At 42.2% G+C, this 24,691-nt stretch overlaps 1 protein-coding gene across 1 annotated transcript in view; it reads right to left on the reverse strand.

Annotated features, from left to right (window-relative positions):
• Positions 1-506: 506 nt before the first annotated feature.
• Positions 507-24,691, reverse strand: part of LOC115775659 (uncharacterized) — a 28,782-nt gene continuing 4,597 nt past the window's right edge. Inside the window, exons 2-7 of the mRNA XM_030723130.1 lie at positions 21,821-21,862; positions 21,477-21,740; positions 21,156-21,398; positions 20,865-20,936; positions 951-1,286; positions 507-685 (exon numbers count right to left, since the gene is read on the reverse strand). Coding sequence (XP_030578990.1) covers positions 507-685; positions 951-1,286; positions 20,865-20,936; positions 21,156-21,398; positions 21,477-21,740; positions 21,821-21,862 — 1,136 coding nt within the window. The remainder of the gene's footprint in view (positions 686-950; positions 1,287-20,864; positions 20,937-21,155; positions 21,399-21,476; positions 21,741-21,820; positions 21,863-24,691) is intronic.

Raw genomic sequence — 24,691 nt, forward strand, 5'->3', positions numbered from 1 at the left:
ATATGATTAATTTATGCATTTGATGTTGTTTTAATCCGTAACTCAGACTGTTGTTTCTAAATGAAGCCAAGACAAACTGGCAGGAATAAAATGATTCATTTATTCTGTTTCATCAAATACAACAATTCATTTTAAGCTGTGACTGATTTTGATTGACAGACAATCTTAAAAGAATAAAACATGAAAATCAGCAGCACGCTGATGATGATGAGCTTCAAATACATCAAGAAAGGCGGTAATGCTGCAGCTAACACTGATCCTTCAGTATTTCACTGATGAACAAACATACAAACTACATACAATGACTGTGGTATCAACACTGTTGGAGATCAAAGCATTTATTGATTAGTAATCATTCAAAAATCAGAGCTGTGTCTCTCTGTATTCACACATTCCAGCTGCCAGTTCAGGAACTATCAGGAACTTTCTGAAGTCTGCATGAACCACGTGAAGGTCCTGCTCATCAAACTCTTACTCAGTAACTCTGCCTAAACCTAACCAGGTACTCAGAAGTCATGCTCAGTGGTGACATCTGCAGTGATGTCATCATACTCATCATCCAATTCCTGACCTCCTCCACCTTGATGGGTCGTCTCCATGGAGATGGCTGATCTGTTTGGTGTCTTCCTGCTGCAGCAGATGGACAGCAGCAGACCAGTAGAGATGCAGTACGGACAGAAGACCACTAGATAGCAGAAGAGCTTGAGCACAGACACACAGGGAGGAGGAGGAGGAGGAGGAAGAGCACCTGCAGGAGGAGCAAACACAGAGGAGGAGGAGTCAGGAGGAGAACTCTGTGTTCCTGATCTCTTTCAGTGTGTTCTGCAGCTGTTCTGACTGGATGCAGCTGAACATCCTGGTGTTTCTGACATACTGTGTTGGACAGAATGAAGATTTCTCTGACTGAGTCAGTACTATGGTGGCATGACGGATGAACCTGAAGCACTGACCTTTGACCTTCAGCTGAATATCTTTGCGGCTCATATCCTGTCCATGGCTGTGGACAGTGCAGGTGTAGGTTCCACTGTCAGAACCTGTAGGGTTCCTCAGAGTGAGGCTGAGGTCTCCAGTCTGCAGAGCGTCAGCTCTCATTGATGTTCGGTTGGTGTAACGCTGGCTTTGGTTTCTAAGATCATCGCCGCTCTGCAGACGCACATGGACTGTTGAGGGCTTCGAGTCACTGTGGTCCCACACCACTGCTGAATCAGAGAACACTGGAACCTGACAGAGCAGCAGGACAGACTCCTCCCCTTCATACACCTCCACCACTGAGGCATGCTGGGAAACTGAGGGGAGAAACCAGCTCATCAGTGAAGTAACTTTATAATGCAATAGTACGAGTTAGTGAGAACTGTGTCAGTTGGCACCCCACCCAACTGGTGGCAGCCAATTTTGTAGCTGGTACACTAGAGTCCTCCTCAAACCTCTTCCACTGGCACTTAACCGATGTCAACAGAAAAACTCATATAAGTGAAGAAGGAAATTCGACATTAGTACTAGATGACCGTATTTGTAGACCATCATGTTACCACTACGCCATTCCAGCTGATAGAAGCTCCGAGATTGGGTACCAAGCCCCAATTATAATAACAACAAGTACACTGAATACCAGAGCAGCTGACCTGAAAGATAAGATCATGGCTAAGAAGGAGAACTGGACCCCTCAACACCGACTACCAAGACTATGTGATGTACTTTCTGAAGACCTACTAGAAGATCCCTACCACTACCATCACTGAAACCAATCAATTGATGTATACCAGAGCAGCAGTGATCCTTGAGATGCTTGGCTATCCACAGTATTCCTGACTTCGCGCCACTACCCATAATTCATAGCGGAAACCGGTTGTTTACTTCCGTTTGCGCTGTTGTTCACGGTTGCGGGCTTACACACTTGCCGTTCAGTTTAACATTTTAACACTGCAGTTTCTTTTACCTGGCCTAAATGGTACCACATCGGAGGTGGAGACATTGCAAGGATGTTTTAAAAAGCAGCGAGGTAACAGTGCCTCACCCATCACTTGTGTAAATGACATGAAATTATGGCCCAAAGTCAGCTACATTGACATTATCAGTTACCTTTTTTTTTCGAAGGTGTTGATGGCGGGGAAATCGCGTAATTATAACAGCACCAGATTACCTTCAAAGCAATAAAATCAATAAAGTAATGCTTAACAAACAAGGCAACGCTGTTTTCCTTAAAGCAGCTGTAGAGCCGAGCCAGCGCATCAGCCAAGCTAAACGCTTAGCATGGGTCATGCTAAGGGAAAGTAGAGCGGTGGAGACAGTCAGCTGTACTTGTATCGGGGATTAGGGAAATCATGTAGTGATGCTGCAGCTATTCTGTGGAAGGTATATCACTGATCTGGATATCAGAGTGTTCAGATCACTGAAACAGAAACACTGGACTGGCCGAAAGCTGTGATCGAGGAGACACACAGCTGTCATCTTGCTAACTGCTACGTGTTTACATGAAGGCAGTTTAAGCTTTGTGTAGGCTGTATGCTGTAGTGTCACACTATAAATAAAATAACGTAAAAAAATAAGAGGCTGTACATTAAAGGAAAACTTAAAACATAAAGAGAAAATACAGTAATAGTAACTGCAACTGGGTAGTATAATTTGGGGGAAAAAGAACAAATTTACAGAATAAAATAATTTGAAAAAATGTACAGACTGATGTAGTGACAACCGACAACAGCACAAGTTGAATCCGAGCTCATGTTCCAACTAATAAAGCTGCCTGTTACAGCACAAAGTAACCGAATATTGTCATTAACTCTGGCTGTAACTTTAGGTAACAGTATAAGTATAAAACCGAACAGTGGAAGTAGCAGCCTGTCATGGCAGCCTACGTGTGCTCTTCCAGAAACCCGTGGATAAGATGAACAGCAATAAGGAGCAGTACCATCCATGGAAACGATGACTAGAGGCTAAGATCAAGGCAGCAAGGAGGGAAGTTAGCCAGCTCTCAGAGTTGCAGAAAGGTGAGATGAAGAAAGCAGTGCCTAAGAAGTACAACAGGCTGTCCATACCTGAGGCCTTAGAGACTGGCAAGCAAAGACTCACAGCCTTGGCTAACCACCTGAAGACGTATAACAGAGAAACAGAACCCAGGAAAATAAACTGGATGTTCTAAGACACACTCAGAATGGCTGACTGAGGGCCGGATGGTCCTGATCCCCAAGGACCCCCAGAAGGGACCAGTCCCATCCAGCTACCGGCCCATAACCTGCCTCAGTAAAACATGGAAACTCCTGTCAGGCATCATAGCAGCTAAGATGGGTAGGCATGGGGCACAATACATGAGCGAGGCCCAGAAAGGGATCCCAAGTGCGGGATTTACCAAGGAGATGCCCTGTCCCCAGTACTGTTCTGCATAGACCTGAATCCCCTCAGCCAGATCGTCAACAAGACTGGCTACGGATACCGACTACAGAATGGAGCAAACATCAGCCAACTCCTCTCCATGGATAACATCAAGCTGTATGCTAAGAGTGAATGAGATATCAATTCACCGATCTACAGCAATGATATCGGAATGTCATTCAGGCTCGAGAAATGTAGTCGGATGGTAACTAAGAGAGGATGAGTAGTCAGAACTGAGGGGATTACAGTACCAGAAGGCAACATTGCAGACATTGAGGACAGCTAAAAGTACCTTGGAATCCCACAAGCAAATGGGAACCATGAAGAGGCCGCTAGGAAAACTGCAACTTCCAAGTACCTGCAGAGAGTAAGGCAAGTCCTGAAGAGTCAGCTGAATGGGAAGAACAAGATCCGGGCTATCAACACCTACTACGCCCTGCCAGTGGTCAGATACCCTGCTGGGATAATAAGCTGGCCAAAGGAGGAAATAGAAGCCACTGATGTCGTGACAAGAAAACTCCTTACCATGCATGGAGGATTTCACCCCAAATTAAGCACCCTGACACTGTACGCTAAGCGGAAGGAAGGTGGCCGAGAACCACTGTCCTAGATGAAACAACGAAGATCCATGAATACATCAGGAACATGGCCACAAAGGATCATGTGCTTAGTGAGTACCTCAGGCAGCAGAAACCCGAGAAAGAAGAGGAGGATGAAGAACAGGAACCATCATGGAAGGACGAACCGCTGCACAGCATGTACCACCGGCAGATAGAAGAAGTGTCTGACAGAGAAATCCTACCAATGGCTGGACAAGGCTGGACTGACAGACAGCACAGAGGCACTAATCATGGCAGCACAAGAGCAAGCTCGTAGTACAAGATCAGTAGAGGCTGGGGTCTACCACACCAGGCAAGAACCCAAGTGCAGGCCAGGGTTATAATAGTTTTGGATTTTACATTATCGTTTAGTTTTAGTTAGTTTTTACTTTTGTTTCTCTAATTCAGTTAGTTTTAATTAGTTTTCAGAGTGGTTTTGCTCATTTTTATTTTTGGTTTAATGCTTAGTTTTAGTTTAGTTTCGTTAGTTTCAGTATTAGTTTTAGTATTTTCATACTTTGTCAGGTGCAAGATTCAATGCTCAAATTTGACTATTGTGTAATAAAAACTCAACAAAAGATACCATAAAGAAATATATTCAACAACCAACGGTTCACAAGACAGAAGCACTACATGCTAAATGTGTAATAATTAGGACACACACGAACATCAACAGGGAGAAACAAAAAAAAAACATGAACTCCCAAACTCAATAAATTCTACAATAAACTCCCAATAAACTCCAGTGTCAGTGCAGTAGATTAACAACACCTACATGTGGTGTTTGACAAAAACAAACTCTTTGAAGGAGTCAAAGGTCAAATCCAGCTGCATCCTGATGTTCTCCAACACCCGAACCTGCTTCTGTTTTGGAGCTAGCTTGGTTAGATGCTCTGATTAGAATCGCAGGGTCTTTGCAGCCTCTGTACACAACCTACAGAAGTGTCCGACCTCGATCATGTCTGCATTTATGCTTGTGTAGCTGTGTGTGTTGTGTGTGTTAATTACTTTGTGGTCGTGTGCTGCGGTGCCAGCTGGGACTTTTTTTGGTTCTCGCTCTGTGTGCTCAGTTTTTTGGCTGCAAACATATTTGTCCCTGTTTTTCCACTTCCTTCATTTCCTCACGTCCATTCTGACAGCAGTCTCCCTCCAGGAATTTGCTGACAGTTGTGAGTCCTTATACTGATGCTTTGATTATTATTCCTGATTGTTATTCTCTCACTGATAAAGTAGACGGAAACGCACAAGAACTGAACAGGTTCATCACAGCGTTGCGGCAGCGTGGACCCGCTCTGAACCGACCGGGTTCAGAGCGACTCTGCCGCTTTCTCGTGCACACACATGCACACAGCTGCCCGACGGCGCTCCCAGCTTAAACTCGGAGAGCGGAAAAATGATCAATCCACAATAATTTCAGTTAGTTTTAGTTAGTTTTTTAAACTCACAATTCAGTTTTAGTTAGTTGTCGTTTCTTCCTTTTAATTGTAGTTTTTATTTATTTCAGTTAACGACAATGTTTTTTCAATTCCAGTTTTCGTTATTTCGTTCGTTTTCGTTAACTATAATAACCCTGGTGCAGGCTGTGCAGAGATGCCCCTGAGACAATCCTGTACATAACAGCAGGGTGCAAGATGCTAGCAGGCAGGGCATACATGCAACACCATAACCAATTGGCCGGCACAGTATACAGGAACATCTGTGCTAAGTATGACTTGGAAGACCCGAGGTCAAAATGATGATGACACTTTATTGATCCCACAATGGGGAAATTACAGTTAACAGAACACCCATCCAAGAAGACAAACAAACAAACATGGGGAGATAGGTGAACTGTGGCCATGCTGCCCCCCTTCTGGAGGCGCTGCCATTAAAAAGACAGAAACAACAGTGAAAACATATAGAGATGAGTGAGGAAAAAAAATCATCTCATACTTTGTATACATACACACATACACAGTATAAGGTTACAAAAACCTCTGCAATAGAGCAGAAACATATAGCACGGGAGCACTAGGGTGGGGAGGGATGGAAAGGGGAGCCAGAGGAGACGAGGGGGGGCGGGTTGGGCTACTGTGGGGCTGACTCAAACTCCTTCCTCAGCTAACAGTTCTGATAAGATGTAGAGTTCATCAGTGGTTAGGTCAGGGACAGAGGTGGGAAGTAACGAAGTACAAATACTTCGTTACTGTACTTAAGTAGATTTTTCAGGTATCTGTACTTTACTTAAGTATCTATTTTTCTGACTACTTTTTACTTTTACTCCCTACATTTTTACACAAGTATCTGTACTTTCTGCTTCTTACATTTTCAAACAGACTCGTTACTTTTTAACACGTCAGAGAGAAGTTTGCATTTCCGGTCAGTGCGCCGTCAAACATCAAACGATCTGAGCCTAAACGGAGGAATAATAACATATAAGAGACAATCGTACTGGCGTATCCTCCATCACCGGGGCTTATCTCGTACAAAGGGATTAAATACGCAAACCCATATAATTAACGTCTCATTTATAGCGCTATAATCAGGGGTTACAGCGGGCCGGACCGAGTCCGTAAGTTGCGCTGCGGCACATAAACAGCTTAGCTAGCGCTACTGAAGAGGAGCGAGCATGAAGGGAGTAACGTGTGGCAGGTAAATGCAACGTTTCTAAATGCTCAACAAATATCAGCAAACACACAAAGTGTGTGCAGTTTGTTACACAGTGTGTCTGCTAGCTAAAAGAAGAGCTGCTGTATTTCAGGGAGAGCAAAGAGAGAGAAGTTCACTCAGAGATGGAGAAAGAGGACAGGAGAGGAAGAAGAGAGGTTAGATTTAAAGGTAAGGACTGAAAACAAACTGAAGTATGCTGACGTTGTGTAATTCAAAGATTCTATGAAAATACTGCAGTTTAGGTTAGCTTGTTGTACTGTATTTACAGTAAAGCTCTGTGTTGGACTGGAGCACAGTGTTTGTGTTCATGGTCAGAGTTACAGGTTACATCAGTGCAGCAGAGATGAGTTTGAATCAAAGCTGCTGATGCTGAGATTCATTCACTGAGTCCAACATTTATGCAGCCTGTATGCTGTCAGTGTAGGGGATGGAGATCAGCTCAGATAGCTGTGAAATACTGGGTTACATCTTTGTGAATTCAGTCCATCCACACAGAGCAGTAAACCTCAGAGCAGCAGCAGCAGGTCAGCTGATCACAGCCTGCACACCAACATCATTTACTGCAGCTCACAATAGAAAGCTGTGATTCTTCTCCCCATGCAGAGCCACTACAGCTGATCTTAGGGTTCCTCCACCTTCTGAATCCCACTGTAACCCCTGAGTATCCTCATGTTGGTGTTTAGGTGGAGGCACAGTTACCCTCTACTATGGAGGACACAGAGAACAGAGCTGTGTTTAAATTCCCTTTCACAGTTTGTGTCCTACATAACAGATTCAAGCTGAGTGCATTCATTAGAATTAAAATTTAAATTGGAATAACATTTGTATTCTCATGTACTATTTTATATTATTACAATAATATATAATGAGGTTCAGTTTGTTTTACACAAAAATAGCAGGTAGAAACATCCTCCAAAGAACTACTTTTACTTTCTTACTTTGAGTACATTTCAGAGCCTGTACTTTTTTACTTTTACTTAAGTAGAGAAGTTGAACCAGTACTTTGACTTTTACTAAAGTATTTTTTAACATAAGTACTTGTACTTCTACTTAAGTACAGAATGTCAGTACTTTTGCCACCTCTGGTCAGGGAGATCAATACAACACAGGTCAGAAGAAGACAGGACAGCGGGGGTGTAGAGCATCTATTTACAAAACATTCAGGAGACAATTTGATAAGCGGCAGTCCAATGCCACCAGGGAGCCAAATTCCTGATTCTACGACTTGTTTTGGTACAGTCTGTACTGATTAATTTGTTGACAGCCTTCGGTCTTTCTGGCATCTCTCTGTGGTGAAAAAAATCCAATTCATCCAAATCTTCTTGGTTCATTCCTTCACCGTGCAGAAACAGATACATACTGTACATCTCCAAGATCTCCGAATACGCTCCAGATATACAGAGTCTGATTTTGAGTCTGTACCTTCCTGCATTCCCGTCATAAGCAACCTTACCAAGGCCAGACAGCTGCCCAGACTTCCTGAATTGTAACGACAAGCCAGGTATCTCCAGGTCCAATTCGGAGAAACCCCAGTGTCAATAAGCCGAATGTGTGTGTCCTCCATTGACAATACGGCCAGGCACATCATCTTCCACACCACACAGGAATCATAATGTAGCCAGCTGGAAGAGCACAATACTGGGAACAGTTAAGATACTGCGCAGGACCCTCAAGCTCCCAGGCTTCTGGTAGAGGACCTGATTTTGGAGGGCAAAAGACCGCCCATAGAGGTATACTCTGATGTAATGTCCTTAAAACAAGTCAAAATGAAGCTCAGTATTGTGTGTGGCCTCCATGTACCTGTATGACCTCTGTACAACGCCTGGGCATGCTCCTGATGAGGTGGCGGATGGTCACCTGAAAGATCTCCTCCCAGACCTGGACTAAAGCATCTGCCAACTCCTGGACAGTCTGTGGTGCAACGTGACGTTGGTGGATGGAGCAAGACATGATGTCCCAGATGTGCTCAATCGGATTCAGGTCTGGGGAACGGGCGGGCCAGTCCATAGCTTCAATGCCTTCATCCTGCAGGAACTGCTGACACACTCCAGCCACATGAGGTCTAGCATTGTTCTGCATTAGGAGGAACCCAGGGCCAACCGCACCAGCATATGGTCTCACAAGGGGTCTGAGGATCTCATCTTGGTACCTAATGGCAGTCATGCTACCTTTGGCGAGCACACGGAGGGCTGTGCGGCCCTCCAAAGAAATGCCACCCCACACCATTACTGACCCACTGCCAAACCGGTCATGCTGAAGGATGTTGCAGGGAGCAGATCACTCTCCACGGTGTCTCCAGACTCTGTCACGTCTGTTACATGTGCTCAGTGTGAACCTGCTTTCATCTGTGAAGAGCACAGGGCGCCAGTGGTGAATTTGCCAATCCTGGTGTACTGCCAATTTGCCAAGCGTCCTGCACGGTGTTGGGCTGTGAGCACAACCCCCATCTGTGGACGTCGGGCCCTCATACCACCCTCATGGAGTCGGTTTCTAACCGTTTGTGCAGACACATGCACATTTGTGGCCTGCTGGAGGTCATTTTGCAGAGCTCTGGCAGTGCTCCTCTTGTTTCTCCTTGCACAAAGGTGGAGATAGCGGTCCTGCTGCTGGGTTGTTGCCCTCCTACGGCCTCCTCCACGTCTTCTGGTGTACTGGCCTGTCTCCTGGTAGCGCCTCCAGCCTCTGGACACTACGCTGACAGACACAGCAAACCTTCTTGCCACAGCTAGCATTGATGTGCCATCCTGGATGAGCTGCACTACCTGAGCCACTTGTGTGGGTTGTAGAGTCCGTCTCATGCTACCACGAGTGTGAAAGCACCACCAACATTCAAAAGTGACCAAAACATCAGCCAGAAAGCATAGATACTGAGAAGTGGTCTGTGGTCCCCACCTGCAGAACCACTCCTTTATTGAGTGTGTCTTACTAATTGCCAATAATTTCCACCTGTTGTCTATTCCATTTGCACAACAGCATGTGAAATTGATTGTTAATCAGTGTTGCTTCCTTAGTGGACAGTTTGATTTCACAGAAGTTTGATTTACTTGGAGTTATATTGTGTTGTTTAAGTGTTCCTTTATTTTTTTGAGCAGTGTATATATGGCATTACAGTTTTTTACAATTTAGGATGTGGAGTGATGGCAGTGAAGTTCAAAGTTCAGATTACCATGTCACATTACCAACAGAAGGACCGAGCTGGAAAAGATATTAACTCATGATGTACAAGAAATACTGATTTTCCTCCAGCATTGCTCTCTGGTTGTAGTTGTGATTATCTGCTATATTATATTATTTTCAGATCTCTATCACCTGTTTATCTGATTATATCTCTGACTGGAATAGGCAGCACTCAGAGAGAAACAAAACCATGAAATGCTTCTTTAATATGAGCACCAGTGAGAGCCTGAGGCGTAACAGAGACAGTTAGTAACCTTCATCATGACCCCTGTGACCTCTGACTCAGGCCTGTCATAGGGCAAGAGGCAGGGTACACCCTGAACAGGTCGCCAGCCTGTCACAGGGCCAACACAGAGAGACAAACAACCTTTCACACTCACACTCTCATTCAAACCAATGGGCAATTTAGTGTAGCCAATAACCTAGCCCCAGTAAGTGAATGTCTTTGGAATGTGGGAGGAAACCGGAATACCCGGCGGAAACCCACGCAAGCACGGGGAGAACATGCAAACTCCACACAGAGAGAGGGAGAGGTGGAATCGAACTCAGGCCTTCCAGATGTTATTCTAACTGTGAGGCAGCAGTGCTAACCACTGCACCACCGTGCTACCATGAATTCAATTTTCATTTATGTTAAATATAACTGTTGGATAAGTGTAATCAGCAGCATTTGATCCGGTTCTGTTAAACGTCCTGAATTACAGACTCAGCATTTCCTGAATCTGTCGTTTCAGTCAAACACAGCAGTTTCCTCAGTTCATCAACATCACACTGAAGTGATGTAGAGAAAAACTGAAGGAGCTGAAACAAGACTGGAGAGCAATGAAGAGCCAACAGGAAGTGATGTGAATAACCAGCCAATGATTGACCGCTTTACTTCACAGCTGGTCTTAACTGGCATTTACATGGAGCTCCTCCAGCCTCAATGACCATCCTTTAAACTACAAGCTGAACACTTCCAGTCCTTTATATCCACAGATAAGTTAGAGTCAGCAGTTAACTCAGGGATCCTCACATCTAGGCCTCAAGAGCCGGTGTCATTTTAGATGTGTCCCTGATCCAACACACCTGAATCAAATGGCTGAATTACCTCCTCAGTATGCAGTCAAGTTCTCCAGAGTCCTGCTAATGACTTCTATATTTGACTCAGGTGTGTTGAAGTAGAGACACATCTAAAACCTGCAGGACACCGGACCTCAAAGCCTGGATTTGAGGATCCCTGAGTTAACCTAATATGAAGGTTTTTGGACTGAGGGTGGGAGTGGGAGAAACTGGAGAGAACCCACACAGACAAGGAGAACATGAAAACACAGAAAGAACCAGCCGGGGATCAAACCAGGGAACAGTTCAACCACTACACCACCGTGTCACCGCCCTTTCAGACTGAAACACATCAGCATTAGTAAACAGAACAAACTCTTCAGGTGTCACATGGTTTTCCACCTTCCATTATCTCACCTGTCAGAGCAGACAGCAGCAGCACACACACACCTGCAAGAGGAGGACAGAGGTCACTGAAGGTCAGAGGTCACTCTCAATGAGCCCTCTCACCCAGCACATCACCTGTTTGCACATCCAGGCTAAGAAACAGTTTCTAATCTTGATCCATTAGTGCACTAAATGACCTCTGACCTGGTCATTTACTCTGTCAGTGTCTCTATCATGAGCAATACCATCTCCATGGTTACAACACTGTGCAATACTCATGTTTATAACTCTGTGTAAGGGTGCAGGTTTGGTATTAACATTGGTAGGGGTGCAGAGCACAGGGTTCAATCACCATTATCAGTGATTATGTGTCCCTACCTGATTCTATGCTCCTGACTCTGTGCAGAGTGTCAAAGTACTGCTACTGTTGCTAATATCCAACACATATCTATACCCATATCATACACATATATTTATACTTGGATTCCTTCAGAGGTGTATTGTTTACTGTGATATTTATGTCACATATAAAGCCATTGTATTCTATTCTAAGGTCAGAGGTCATCGTGAGGTCACACAGGTGTAGAAACATCAGCTCACCTGCAGCAGTCAGCAGAAACAGGCCTGAAACTGAAGGACAAACTGATCAGAGGTCAAATGATGATCAATCATGACTAAAGAGAAACATTCAGACTGCATTGATTGGTTCCTGTTCAATCAGATCAATCAAATATGGAGGAATGAGAGATTTCAGAGAAAGTGATCAGACAGATGTGAATTAACATGAAGTAGACTCACAGCAGAGGCAGATGCTCCACTTCACTCTCAGACTCTTCACTGCAGGTTCCTCACAGCTGTCACCACTAAACCCCACAGAGTCTGCCCTCTGACCTCCTACATTACAGGAACCAACATCAGTAAAGGGGGCTCTCCAAAAAGAGCTAACTGTCAGAATGCTTAGTTTAAGACAAAACAGACAAAACTCAAAAACCTGTTTTATTTGTTATTATCTATCGTCCACCTGGTCCTTACTCAGAGTTTCTGTCTGATTTCTCAGACTTTTTATCTGATTTAGTGCTCAGTTCAGATAAAATAATTATAGTGGGTGATTTTAACATCCATGTAGATGCTGAGAATGACAGCCTCAACACTGCATTTAATCTATTGTTAGATTCAATTGGCTTCTCTCAAAATGTAAAGGAGCCCACCCACCACTTTAATCATACTCTGGATCTTGTCCTGACATATAGCATAGAAACTGAAGACTTAACAGTATTCCCTGAAAGCCCCCTCCTGTCTGATCATTTCTTAGTAACATTTACATTTACTTTAATGGATTACACAGCAGTGGGGAATAAGTTTTATTACAGTAGAAGTCTTTCTGAAAGTGCTGTAACTAAGTTTAAGGATCTAATTCCTTCATTGTTATGCTCTTCAGTGCCAACACAGTGCAGAGCAGCTACCTAAACTCTGCTCCCAGTGAGGTCGATTATCTCCTCAATAGTTTTACATCCTCACTGCGTATAACTTTGGATACTGTGGCTCCTCTGAAAAGGAAATCAGAAGTGCCTGACTCTGTGGTATAATTCACAAACACACAGCTTAAAGCAGATAACCCGAAAGCTGGAGAGGGAATGGCGTCTCACTAAATTAGAAGATGCTCATTTAGCCTGGAAAAAGAGTTTTTTGCTCTATAAAAAAGCCCTCCGTAAAGCTAGGACATCTTACTATTCATCATTAATTGAAGAAAATAAGAACAACCCCAGGTTTGTTTTCAGCACTGTAGCCAGGCTGACAAAGAGTCAGAGCTCTGTAGAGCCGAGTATTCCTTTCACTTTAACTAGTAGTGACTTCATGGATTTCTTTACAAATACAATTTTAGACATTAGAGAAAAAATTATTCATAACCATCTCAAAGATTATTCTTCATGTTTGGCTGCTTTCAGCACTGCTGGTATTTGTCTAGACTCTTTTGCTCCAGTTGATCTTTCAGAGTTAACTTCAATAGTTACTTCCTCCAAACCAGCAACATGTTTGTTAGATCCCATTCCTACTAGACTGTTCAAAGAAGTCTTTCCAATTATTGATGCTTCAGTCTTAAAAATGATCAATCTGTCTTTATTAGTTGGCTATGTACCACAGACCTTCAAGGTGGCTGTAATTAAACCTCTGCTTAAAAAGCCATCATTTGACCCAGCTGTCTTAGCTAATTATAGGCCAATCTCCAACCTTCCTTTTCTCTCAAAGATTCTTGAAAGAGTAGTTGTAAAACAGCTAACTGATCATCTGCAGAGGAACGGTTTATTTGAAGAGTTTCAGTCAGGTTTCAGAATTCATCACAGTACAGAAACAGCATTAGTGAAGGTTACAAATGATCTTCTTAGAGCCTCTGACAGTGGACTCATCTCTGTTCTTGTCCTGTTGGACCTCAGTGCAGCTTTTGATACTGTTGACCATAACATTTTATTACAGAGATTAGAGCTTGCTATAGGTATTAAAGGCACTGCACTGCAGTGGTTTGAATCATATTTATCTAATAGACTCCAATTTATTCATGTAAATGGGGAGTCTTCTTCAGACACTATTTACATTATACATGCTTCCCTTAGGCAGTATTATTAGAAAGCACTGCATCAATTTTCATTGTTATGCAGATGATACTCAGCTTTACCTATCAATGAAGCCAGATGACAAACATCAATTAGTTAAACTGCAGGAATGTCTTAAAGACATTAAGGCCTGGATGACCTCTAATTTCCTGCTTCTAAATTCAGATAAAACTGAAATTCTTGTTCTCGGCCCCACAAATCTTAGAAACATGGTGTCTAACCAGATACTTACTCTGGATGGCATTACTTTGGCCTCCAGTAACACTGTGAGAAATCTTGGAGTCATTTTTGACCAGGATATGTCCTTCAATGCACATATTAAACAAATATGTAGGACCACTTTTTTGAATTTGTGCAATATTTCTAAAATTAGAAACATCCTTTCTCAGAGTGATGCTGAAAAGCTAATTCATGCATTTATTACTTCTAGGGTGGACTATTGTAATTCATTATTATCAGGCTGTCCTAAAAGCTCCCTGAAAAGCCTTCAGCTGATCCAAAATGCTGCAGCTAGAGTACTGACAGGGACTAGAAAGAGAGAGCATATTTCTCCCATATTGGCTTCTCTTCATTGGCTCCCTGTTAAATCTAGAATAGAATTTAAAATCCTTCTCCTCACATACAAGGTCTTGAATAATCAGGCCCCATCTTATCTCAAAGACCTCATAGTCCCATATCACCCCAACAGAGCACTTCGCTCTCAGACTGCTGGCTTACTTGTGGTTCCTAGGATACTTAAGAGTAGAATGGGAGGCAGAGCCTTCAGCTTTCAGGCGCCTCTTCTGTGGAACCAGCTTCCAGCTTGGATTCAGGAGACAGACACCCTCTCTATTTTTAAGATTAGGCTTAAAACTTTCCTTTATGATCAAGCTTATAGTTAGAGCTGGATCAGGTGACCCTGAACCCTCCCTTAGTTATGCTGCTATAGGCCTAGGCTGCTGGGGGTTCTTTTCATTCACCTCTTTTCACTCTGTTTATAGCCCACCCTCCCTTTAATCATTAGTTATTATTAATCTCTGTTTCTCTCCCCTCAGCCCCAACCGGTCACAGCAGATGACTGCCCCTCCCTGAGCCTGGTTCTGCTGGAGTATTTCCTTCCAAATGTTGCGAAGTGCTTGCTCATAGGGGGTCTTGTTTTTTTGCTAGATTTTCTCTGTAATTATTATAGGGTCTTTGCCTTTCAATATTATGCTCCTTGATGCAACTGTTTGTTGTGATTTGGAGATATATATAAATAAAGATAAATTGAATTGAAAATATGGTTATTATATGTTTTTTTAATGGATACAACTATACTTTTTCTCTAATGTGACAGATACTATCAATTTCATAGTGAAAATTGCTTCTGCAGAAAGTTAGTAATCTTTGCACGTTAATGAGTCAGCATACGCTGATCCCGCTCTGTGATTTTTACGTTACCTTTCTGACATTCCCAGTCACTTTCATTTTGTTCTAATTCAGCTGACAGTGAGGAAATTTTTGAATTGGGCTTGTTGCACAGGTATAATCCTATCACAGTACCACGCTGGAATTCACTGAGCTCCTGAAAGCAACGCATTCTTTCACTGTGTGTAGAAGCAGTCTGTGTGTGTTTGTTTATACACCTGAAATCAATGATTTGGATGGATGAGTCAATACTTTTGGCAATATAGTGTATGTATACATTTAAGCATATATGCCTGTAGAGGCCAATCTATAGTTTCTTTGTGTCTTCTGTAATTTCCATTTAACCTCTTCGTTTGAGTGACCAATACAGAGCCGAGTTTACGCGTGACAACTTTCAGCCGCAACACAGTAAAAGTACCGTGTTGCTCCATCGACCATCTTTATTCTTCTACATCTTCTAAACACAAGAACATTTCTTCTTCATGGGCCTTAACAACAGAATTGCGCCCTCTGTAGTTCTATTACATAAAATACATCTTTTTAACAGCTGTTTCTAAATCCAAATGTTACAATGCCTCATCCCATCCTCTTCAGTGGTAGTTCAGTTTTATGACTCAGCATGGATGACTCTGTGGGAGGGGCCCCAGGTCACTCTGCAACACTAAGCCACACAAAAATATTATCCTCACCTTTGCATTAATCCTGGACTGAATAGAAATGAGCACCCTCTCAACCCTCTCATATTTTCTTTGTTAACTCTTTCCTGTCTGCAAGTTTCTTCATGTCAAAATATATTGTGAGGGAGCGTAGGTAAAGGAAGCCACCCCCCCCTCAAAATTATTTGACTTTATTATAAATGTTGTAGGAGAACAGATGTTGGGTCTCTTGGCTGTATACAAACAAACTGTGTTCCAGCATCAGACATGGTACGACGCAAGCAGCTATTCTCCTGCTGTGCCACAAGGGGGAGCATCCTCATGGCGAGCAAGTTACGCAGGGGAAAGAGGGCTGGGCCACTCCATGTAGGCAGTACGCCTAGAGTGAACCCAGAGGGAATGTGAGCTGCAAGTAACTGTGCTGTGTCTGTGTGTTTACAGGTAAATCTGTACAAGTCAATGTAGTTTTATTGTGTTGTTATGTTTGTCCATAAAATTGCGTAAAAGGTGGGAATGTTGGCCGTGGTATCCCCGAATGTATATCTATGGATCGAGGCGAGTAATGGTGTAAAGCGGCCGTGGAGCTAACGATTAGCTGCATCTGCTACTTCACCACCTCGCCGACTTAGATAGAGGCCTGAGGGCACGGTAATGATCTTGTACGAGTACCTGACTGTGATTACAGCAAACTGAGAGAATTGCAGTGATGATTTGTGTACAATTGTTCTTGTGTTTTTGGTTATCTGATGTTTGAGGGTAAAGAGGGCTGGGCCACTCCATGTAGGCAGTACGCCTAGAGTGAACCCAGAGGGAATGTGAGCTGCAAGTAACTGTGCTGTGTCTGTGTGTTTACAGCATTAAAGATGGGCGTACTACAAAACACACTGTTTTATGGACTTTAATTCAAGTGTGCAACAATATTCTTATATTAACAAACAAAAAGAAACAAAACAATAACCTTATGTCCTGTGGTGTAACACTGGAAGTGACCAGAAGTAACAACAGACATCTGTCTGCTCAGTGGGTCAAATTTACAACACAAACAAAACAACAGCATAAAAAGTATTTCCTGTCACCTCACCATCAGCACAGATATATATAAGGTATAATGATCACAGCATGCTGTGACCACAGCAACATCATCTGTCTGCTTCCTGTTGACAGAGAGAGCAGAAAGTTTCACTTCACATTATAAACTAATTTAAGAAACGTACGTTTAAACTGAAACCTCACAGCTTTGTTTAAACCTCACTGTAGGTAAAAAAGCCTTCATGTGAAATAGAAATAAAGCCCAGAGTGAACAAAACACTGGAGCTCAGCTAAAGACGAATGAGTTAACCAGTTAATACTTAAATACACTGTAAAACACACAGAGTAAGCTAAAATAAAGAACTCTAAAATCCAAACTAGCTAGTTAGTAAAATCTGAAATATTAAGAAGTGGTTGCTCTCTTGGAAAAAATGAGGGTGGATGTAGAACGCTGGAATCAATTATATCTAACTATGTGGGGGAAGGTAAATGTTATAAAAAGGATTTGTGCTCTTAAATTCAATTACTTAATACAGGCCTTACCGATACATATTCCTATAACATACTTTAAGCAACTTCATAAGCTGTGCAATTTATTAATATAGAATAAAATAAAAGCCTAGATCAAATATACAAAAATTGCAACAACCCTTAGATAAGGGGGGCCCAGGGCTCCCCAGCTTACTTTATTATCATTATGCTTTTTCTTTGAGGCACTTGGTGTTCTGGTTCCATTGAGATGACAGCAAACTCACCACTTCCGTTGACCACCTGTTTATCAATTAACCTCACACCTCATAATCAGTCACATCCCGTTTTTTCCCACATGAAGGAGCTGTGGGAAAAAAAAATCCCAGATATTTAAATTTAACCCATATCTTAACAAATCAGCTTGCTTATGGTATAACCTGAAAATCTGTATAGGCAAAATCCCCTTTTTTTGGAAATCCTGGTTTCAAAAAGAGATATGCAAGCTAGGTGACTGATATGATGATAAATCATTAAAACCTTTTGAAACTTTGCTTGAAGAATTTAACTTACTCAGACAAGATTTTTGGAAATATTTACAACTGTGACATCTATTGGTTCAGATCTTTGGATCTTCCAAGGTTATTACTTTAAACTGTGCTGTATTGGCAGATATGATAAAGGCTTTTGGACATGGGCATGAGGCCTCAGTTTACTATAGATTGCTTATGACAACTGTGGACTCTAATATCCTGTCCCTCAAGAAATTGTGGGAAACAGATTTGAAGTTACATTTTACAGATGAAAAGTGGCATATAATCCTCAAGAATGGGAAGACAATATCAAGGGAACAAAAACAAGGCTAATACAATTTAAGATTTTACATAGAATATACAGGACACCACACAGGTTGCACAGGGTGGGCTTGTCAGGCACCTCTGTATGTTGGAAATGTCAGGAAGACATTGGGACACTTGTACATACAGTGGTGTGAAAAAGTGTTTGCCCCCTGCCTCATTTCCTGTTTTTTTGCATGTTTGTCACACTTAAGTGTTTCGGAACATCAAACCAATTTAAACAATAGTCAAGGACAACACAAGTAAACACAAAATGCAAGTTGTAAATGAAGGTGTTTATTAGTAAAGGTGAAAAAAAATCCAAACCATCATGGCCCTGTGTGAAAAAGTGATTGCCCCCTAAACCTAATAACTGGTTGGGCCACCCTTAGCAGCAACAACTGCAACCAAGCGTCTGCGATAACTTGCAATGAGGCTTTTACAGCGTTCTGGAGGAATTTTGGCCCACTCATCTTTGCAGAATTGTCCTAATTCAGTTACATTAGAGGGTTTTCGAGCATGAACGGCCTTTTTAAGGTCATACCACAACATCTCAATAGGATTCAGGTCAGGACTTTGGCTAGGCCACTCCAAAGTCTTCATTTTGTTTTTCTTCAGCCATTCAGTGGTGGACTTGCTGGTGTGTTTAGGATATTGTCCTGCTGCAGAACCCAAGTACGTTTAAGCTTGAGTACAGGAACAGATGGACTGACATTCTCCCTCAGGATCTCTTGGTAGACAGCAGAATTCATAGTTCCATATATCACAGCAAGTCTTCCAGGTCCTGACGCAGCAAAACAGCCCCAGAACATCACACTACCACCACCATATTTTACTGTTGGTATAATGTTCTTTTTCTGAAATGCAGTGTTCCTTTTACGCCAGATGTAATGGGACACACACCTTCCAAAGAGTTCCACTTTTGTCTCATCGGTCCACAGAATGTTGTCCCAAAAGTCTTGGGGATCATCAAGATGCGTTTTGGAAAAATTGAGACGAGCTTTAATGTTCTTTTTGCTCAGCAGTGGTTTTCTTCTTGGAACTCTGCCATGCAGGCCATTTTTGCTCAGTCTTTTTCTGATGGAGGAGGCATGAACGCTGACCTTAACTGAGACAAGTGAGGCCTGCAGTTCTTTGGACGTTGTTGTGGGGTCTTTTGTGACCTCTTGGATGAGTCGTCGCTGCGCCCTTGGGGTAATTTTGGGTGGCCGGCCACTCCTGGGAAGGTTCACCACTGTTCCATGTCTTCACCATTTGTGGATAATGGCTCTCACTGTGGTTCGCTGGATTCCCAAAGCTTTGGAAATGGCTTTATAACCCTTTCCAGACTGATAGATCTCAATTACTTTCGTTCTCAATTGCTCCTGAATTTCTTTGGATCTCGGCATGATGTGTAGCTTTCAAGGATCTTCTGGTGGACCTTACTGTGTCAGGCAGCTCCTATTTAAGTGATGTCTTGATTGGGAACAGGTGTGGCAATAATCAGGCCTAGGTGTGGCTAGGGAAATTGAACTCAGGTGTGAAAAACCACAGTTATAGTATGTTTTAACAAGGGGGGCAATCACTTTTTCACACAGGGCCATGATGGTTTGGATTTTTTTTCACCTTTACTAATAAACACCTTCATTTACAACTTGCATTTTGTGTTTACTTGTGTTGTCCTTGACTATTGTTTAAATTGGTTTGATGTTCCGAAACACTTAAGTGTGACAAACATGCAAAAAAACAGGAAATGAGGCAGGGGGCAAACACTTTTTCACACCACTGTATGTTGTGGGAATGCCCAGTAATGCAGGGATTTTGGTTATCAGTTCACGATACTCTGGATAAAATAGTTGGGAAGAAGGATGTTAGTATGTGATGGAACAACCCATCTGCTCCCTCTATAAGTCACGGGTATAGCTCTTTGGGCCAACTTGCAGTATTTGAGAAAGTGTCTTATAGATTATTAAACAAGGTGGAGGAATATAACAGAAAGTGGCATTGATATTTTTCATATATAAGACAATTGACACTCCAAGCTTAAATGTAACTTGATGTTTTTGACGACACAGCAATGTTGCATTACCTGAATGTATTCGGGCCACACCCCTTTTTTTGTATCAGTTAATTGGTATTTGTTTTGGAATGCTCACATTAATTAACTATTATTCAAACTGAGCCATGTTAGTCTGTAATTGGTTTACCTTTCCCTGATTTTTTTTTTTTTATGGCTGTTTTCATTTTTATTTATTATTATTATTAGTTTTTTTTTGGGGGGGGGGGGCGGGGGGGGGGGGTTAATAAAGTTTAAATCATATAAAAAAAAAAAGAAGCGGTTGCTCTCAGCCTGCATTTCAGTTCAGCAGCCAAACTACAGAGTTCTTCCCTTGGCTGTGTCATTTCCTCCTGTCTTACACCGCTGTCACTCTGCCAGGAACCAAATGCACCAATGTGAAATGGCACAAAGGAAACAGCTGTTTCTTTTTACTGATTCAGCATCTGAAGCTGCTGAAGCTGTTTGTCCTCCACTGCTGAAACTGCTTCCAAGAGCCTTTCAGAGGAGGCTTTAGAAATGTGATCCTGCATGTGACACTGTTTGATTCTTGGATGCTTTATATGTTTGTACGAGTGAACACACAATCCACACTGAACTGTTGAGTCTGACAGACTTCATACCTTTTAGTTTCCTGTAGAAGAACAGAACTCCAACCAGAACCAGAAGAACCACAGAAACCAGACCTGCTACAACTGGAATGATGGAGGAGGAGAAAAGAGCAGAGAAGGCTGTGAGAGAGGAGGGAGGAGAAGAGGGAGGAGCAGAAATACCAGGAGAGGTGCAGGCTGTGGTGCTCTGTACATGAGGAGGAAGAGCTGTAGGAGAGATGATGAAGATGGTTCAGTCAGTTTATTATCAGGTCAGCAGATTTGTGCTGGTCTTTAAACAGGAAGTGATCTCAGTGTGCTGACCTCTGACCCTCAGAAAGCTCTGAGGAGATGATCCCAATGTATCAGTGGAACATGAGTAGAGACCTTCATCAGACTGCTGGATGTTAGTGATGGTGTGCTCTGATTTATGTCCAGATCCAAGAACATTTCCATTAAAAATGAAATAAGCTGTGACTGTGTCACCATCCTTTTGTCTGCAATGCAGGGTGACATCACTTCCTGTCCTCACAGGAAGTGCAGGGATCTCCAGGATCAGAGAACCATCTGACCAACAAAGACACAAACAGAGTGATTCAGAGACAGAGTTCCACCAGAGAGACAGCTGCAAACATCTGTCTGTACCTGAAACACTGATGGAGACTTCATCGCTGTGCTGTCCAGAAGACTTTTCACAGAAGTAACTTCCATCAGTGGAGACGGAGAGATACAGAACACAGGAGGATTCATGAACTGACCCGAAACCTGCTCCACAGTCCTCAGTGAGTCCTCCTCTGGTCCTCTTCACTGTCCATCCATCAACTGTCTGTCCATCATCAACACAGCTCAGAGACGCTGAAGAAGATCCTCTGAAGAACTGCTGATGGTTTGGACTGACAGACAGAGAGACTGGAGGACAGACACACAGAGTAAATGTGTTTGTGTTCTTGTTGGTGTCTCTCTGATTGTTTTCACTTCCATCAACTCACCTGCAGAAACAGTCAGTGCAGACAGCAGCAGCACACACACACCTGCAACCGAGGACAGAAGTCACTAAAGGTCATAGTTCATTAGCGGTCAGACAAAACCGTGGGGGAATTAGTTTAATTATTGAGAATATAGCTTTAATTGGGGATAGAACAGTTCATCTACTAATCAGAAGGTTGGTAGTTCAGTCCCTGCTCCAGTCTGCATATCAAAGGATACTGAACCTGAGCTGTTCCTGATGCATTCATGGGAGTGTGTGATTGTCTGTGAATGTTACAGTTTGAGAGATCACTAGAATCTGCTAACAACCAAATCAGTCTGAAGGTTTTCAGGTGTCTTAACACAAAGCCACAATATTCCCAGAAGTGGACATCCCACCCAAATCATTGCAAGGTCAGACAAAATGCTCAAAAAAAAAAATCCCCTCAAAAACCCAAGAGCTCCATTTCAGAGTGTATAGGCCTGAATTAGAGGTTAAAGTTCATGTTCAGTCTTTTTCTAATTGTACTGTCAAATAAGGCATGTTGGACGGGTTGCTGTCTGAAAAGAACATTGTAGCACAGCTTAGGTTTGCATCTGAACTAGGGATGGCACGATACCACTTTTTTAATGTCCGATACCGATATTGATATTTTACATTTGTATATCTGCCATTACCGATACAAATCCGATCTTTTTTTTTTAAAAAACAAAAACAATTGTTTTTAAATGTCTGGATACATTTGACATAAGTCAACAGTCTCTCACACAACAAAGTCAAAATCTTTTAGTTGTCCCACGTACAAGACTAAGGACCAGGGGGGCACAGGTTTTCAGGCAGTGGTGCCAAAGCTCTGGAACTGTTTACCACTCCATCTCCATTTAGCTGACTTCGTGGCATCTTAAAAAAAACAGTTGAAAACTTTTCTGTTTAACCAGATTTTCTGTTGACTTTATTTTTATTCTTTTACTTTTAATATGGTAATGTTAATATGTTTTTAACATGGTGTTTTATCTGTTTGTTTGTTTTTTGATATTGTGTTTTAATTATTGTACAGAGCTTTGTGACTTTTTGTCTGTGAAAAACACTATATAAATAAACTTTACCTACAACAATCACTCTATCACCTGAATCCTGTTGTCCTATGTGATGCATTGGCTTATGGTATGTTGCAAATTTCCTTAGGGCTGCAACTATTGATTATTTTAACAATCGAGTATTCTATTGATTATTCCACCGATTGCCCGAGTAACTGGATAAGAAATACTTTTTTCTTATTAACAGTTCATCTGCATATTTTAACTTCTGTACTGCAGTTTTTTCTTGTGTGAAACAAACAGGGTGGATGGAGCAGCTACAAAGTTCTCTTTTCTTCACTTACTGATCAGGTGGTTGATGAAGGACCTCCAGCTGTTTCCCAGTAAAGGATTAATGGAGGTTACAGAGGGAAAAAGCTTCATCTGGATGCTAGAAACTCATTTAGTCCACCACCACGCCACCATGTTCCCACAAAAACAAGTGTGTACCCAACTTACCATCTGAATTATTTAACTTGCACCTGTTTTTCTTACAGCAATTTAAAATCAATCTAAACCAACATTCTTGTGCAAGCTGCTTACTGCCACGCCCCTATTTTTGTATACAAAGAAATGTGTTTACTGTCACTTACACAAAATGGTGATGTTATTGTAAGAGAGACTCCTGCACCACTAACACAAGAAAGCAGCAGAAAGTCAGTCTGAAGAAACTGAAAAAATAGTGTCTGAGGAGGAAGCCAGAAAAGGTGGCAAACCCCTCAGACCAGCTCTCAGCACAGTGGTGGAGGGCTGAGGATTTGGGCAGCTTGCATCAATGAGTCATGAACTCCTCTGTATACCAAAGTATTCTAGACTCAAATGTGAGGCCATCTGTTGGTCAGTGCAACAGATCAATGATCCCAAGCACAGCAGAACATCTCAGACTGAAAGGCTAAAAAAGAAAAGAATCAAAGTTCTGCAACGGCCCAGTCAGAGTCCTCCACAACAATGTGCGAGACTCATAAATTTGGATGCGAATCGAGAACCGATTCTTGTAGAGAACCAGCTCCCAGTAATTCACTTCTTTGCAATTATTAGTCTGCTTGCTTAATGATTCTGCCTATTGGTTCCACTGACATGTGGATGCATTTGCGTGATGACGTGACAGACACCCCTTATTTGGTCCAGAATATATCCAACATGGTGTCAAGACAGAAGTGATCTAAAGTCTGGTTGTATTTCACAAAGAAAGATGATACTGGGGCCACTTGCAATAGATGCTGAACTTTGGTATCAACAAAAGGCGGAATTACTTCAAACACGCATTTAATCAAAATATTTTTATGCTTTAATCTCTGATTAGTGATTCAGGGGAATGTGGATAAAAAGCATTTCAAAATTATATTTACTGTTTTTCACCAACAGCAGCAGCTGTTTTACGTGCAGACTGTGCACATGCAGCAAGTGCAAAGAGCCAGAGCTATTACCGAGCCAGTGAGCTCAGGTGGAGCGAAAGAAAATGTTTTTTTTGCATCCAAAACAGCAGCACCTTTTCCTGTACCCACCATTTACTTTGAAACAGCTGGAGGCCCTTCATCAACCAACTGATCAATAAGTGCCAACCATACCTGTCAAGTTTTGTATTTAAAAATAAGGGAAATTTTCTGCATCTGAAAATAGTCGTTACATGACATCATTGCCTAATTTGCATAACTGGTCATTTGCATGGAGTTACAATTGAGGCTGTAGGAGAGAGGAAAAATATCTTTGGAGAGACAAATAGTGTAGAAAAAAATCACCATAAACATGTTTAGAACTACAAATAAACTTTATGCAATAACTTAATAACTTTAATGCTTTGCAGAGACCCACATTAC

The sequence above is a fragment of the Archocentrus centrarchus genome, unplaced genomic scaffold (genome assembly GCF_007364275.1).
Source record: "Archocentrus centrarchus isolate MPI-CPG fArcCen1 unplaced genomic scaffold, fArcCen1 scaffold_24_ctg1, whole genome shotgun sequence".
In the NCBI taxonomy this organism is placed as follows: Eukaryota; Metazoa; Chordata; class Actinopteri; order Cichliformes; family Cichlidae; genus Archocentrus; species Archocentrus centrarchus.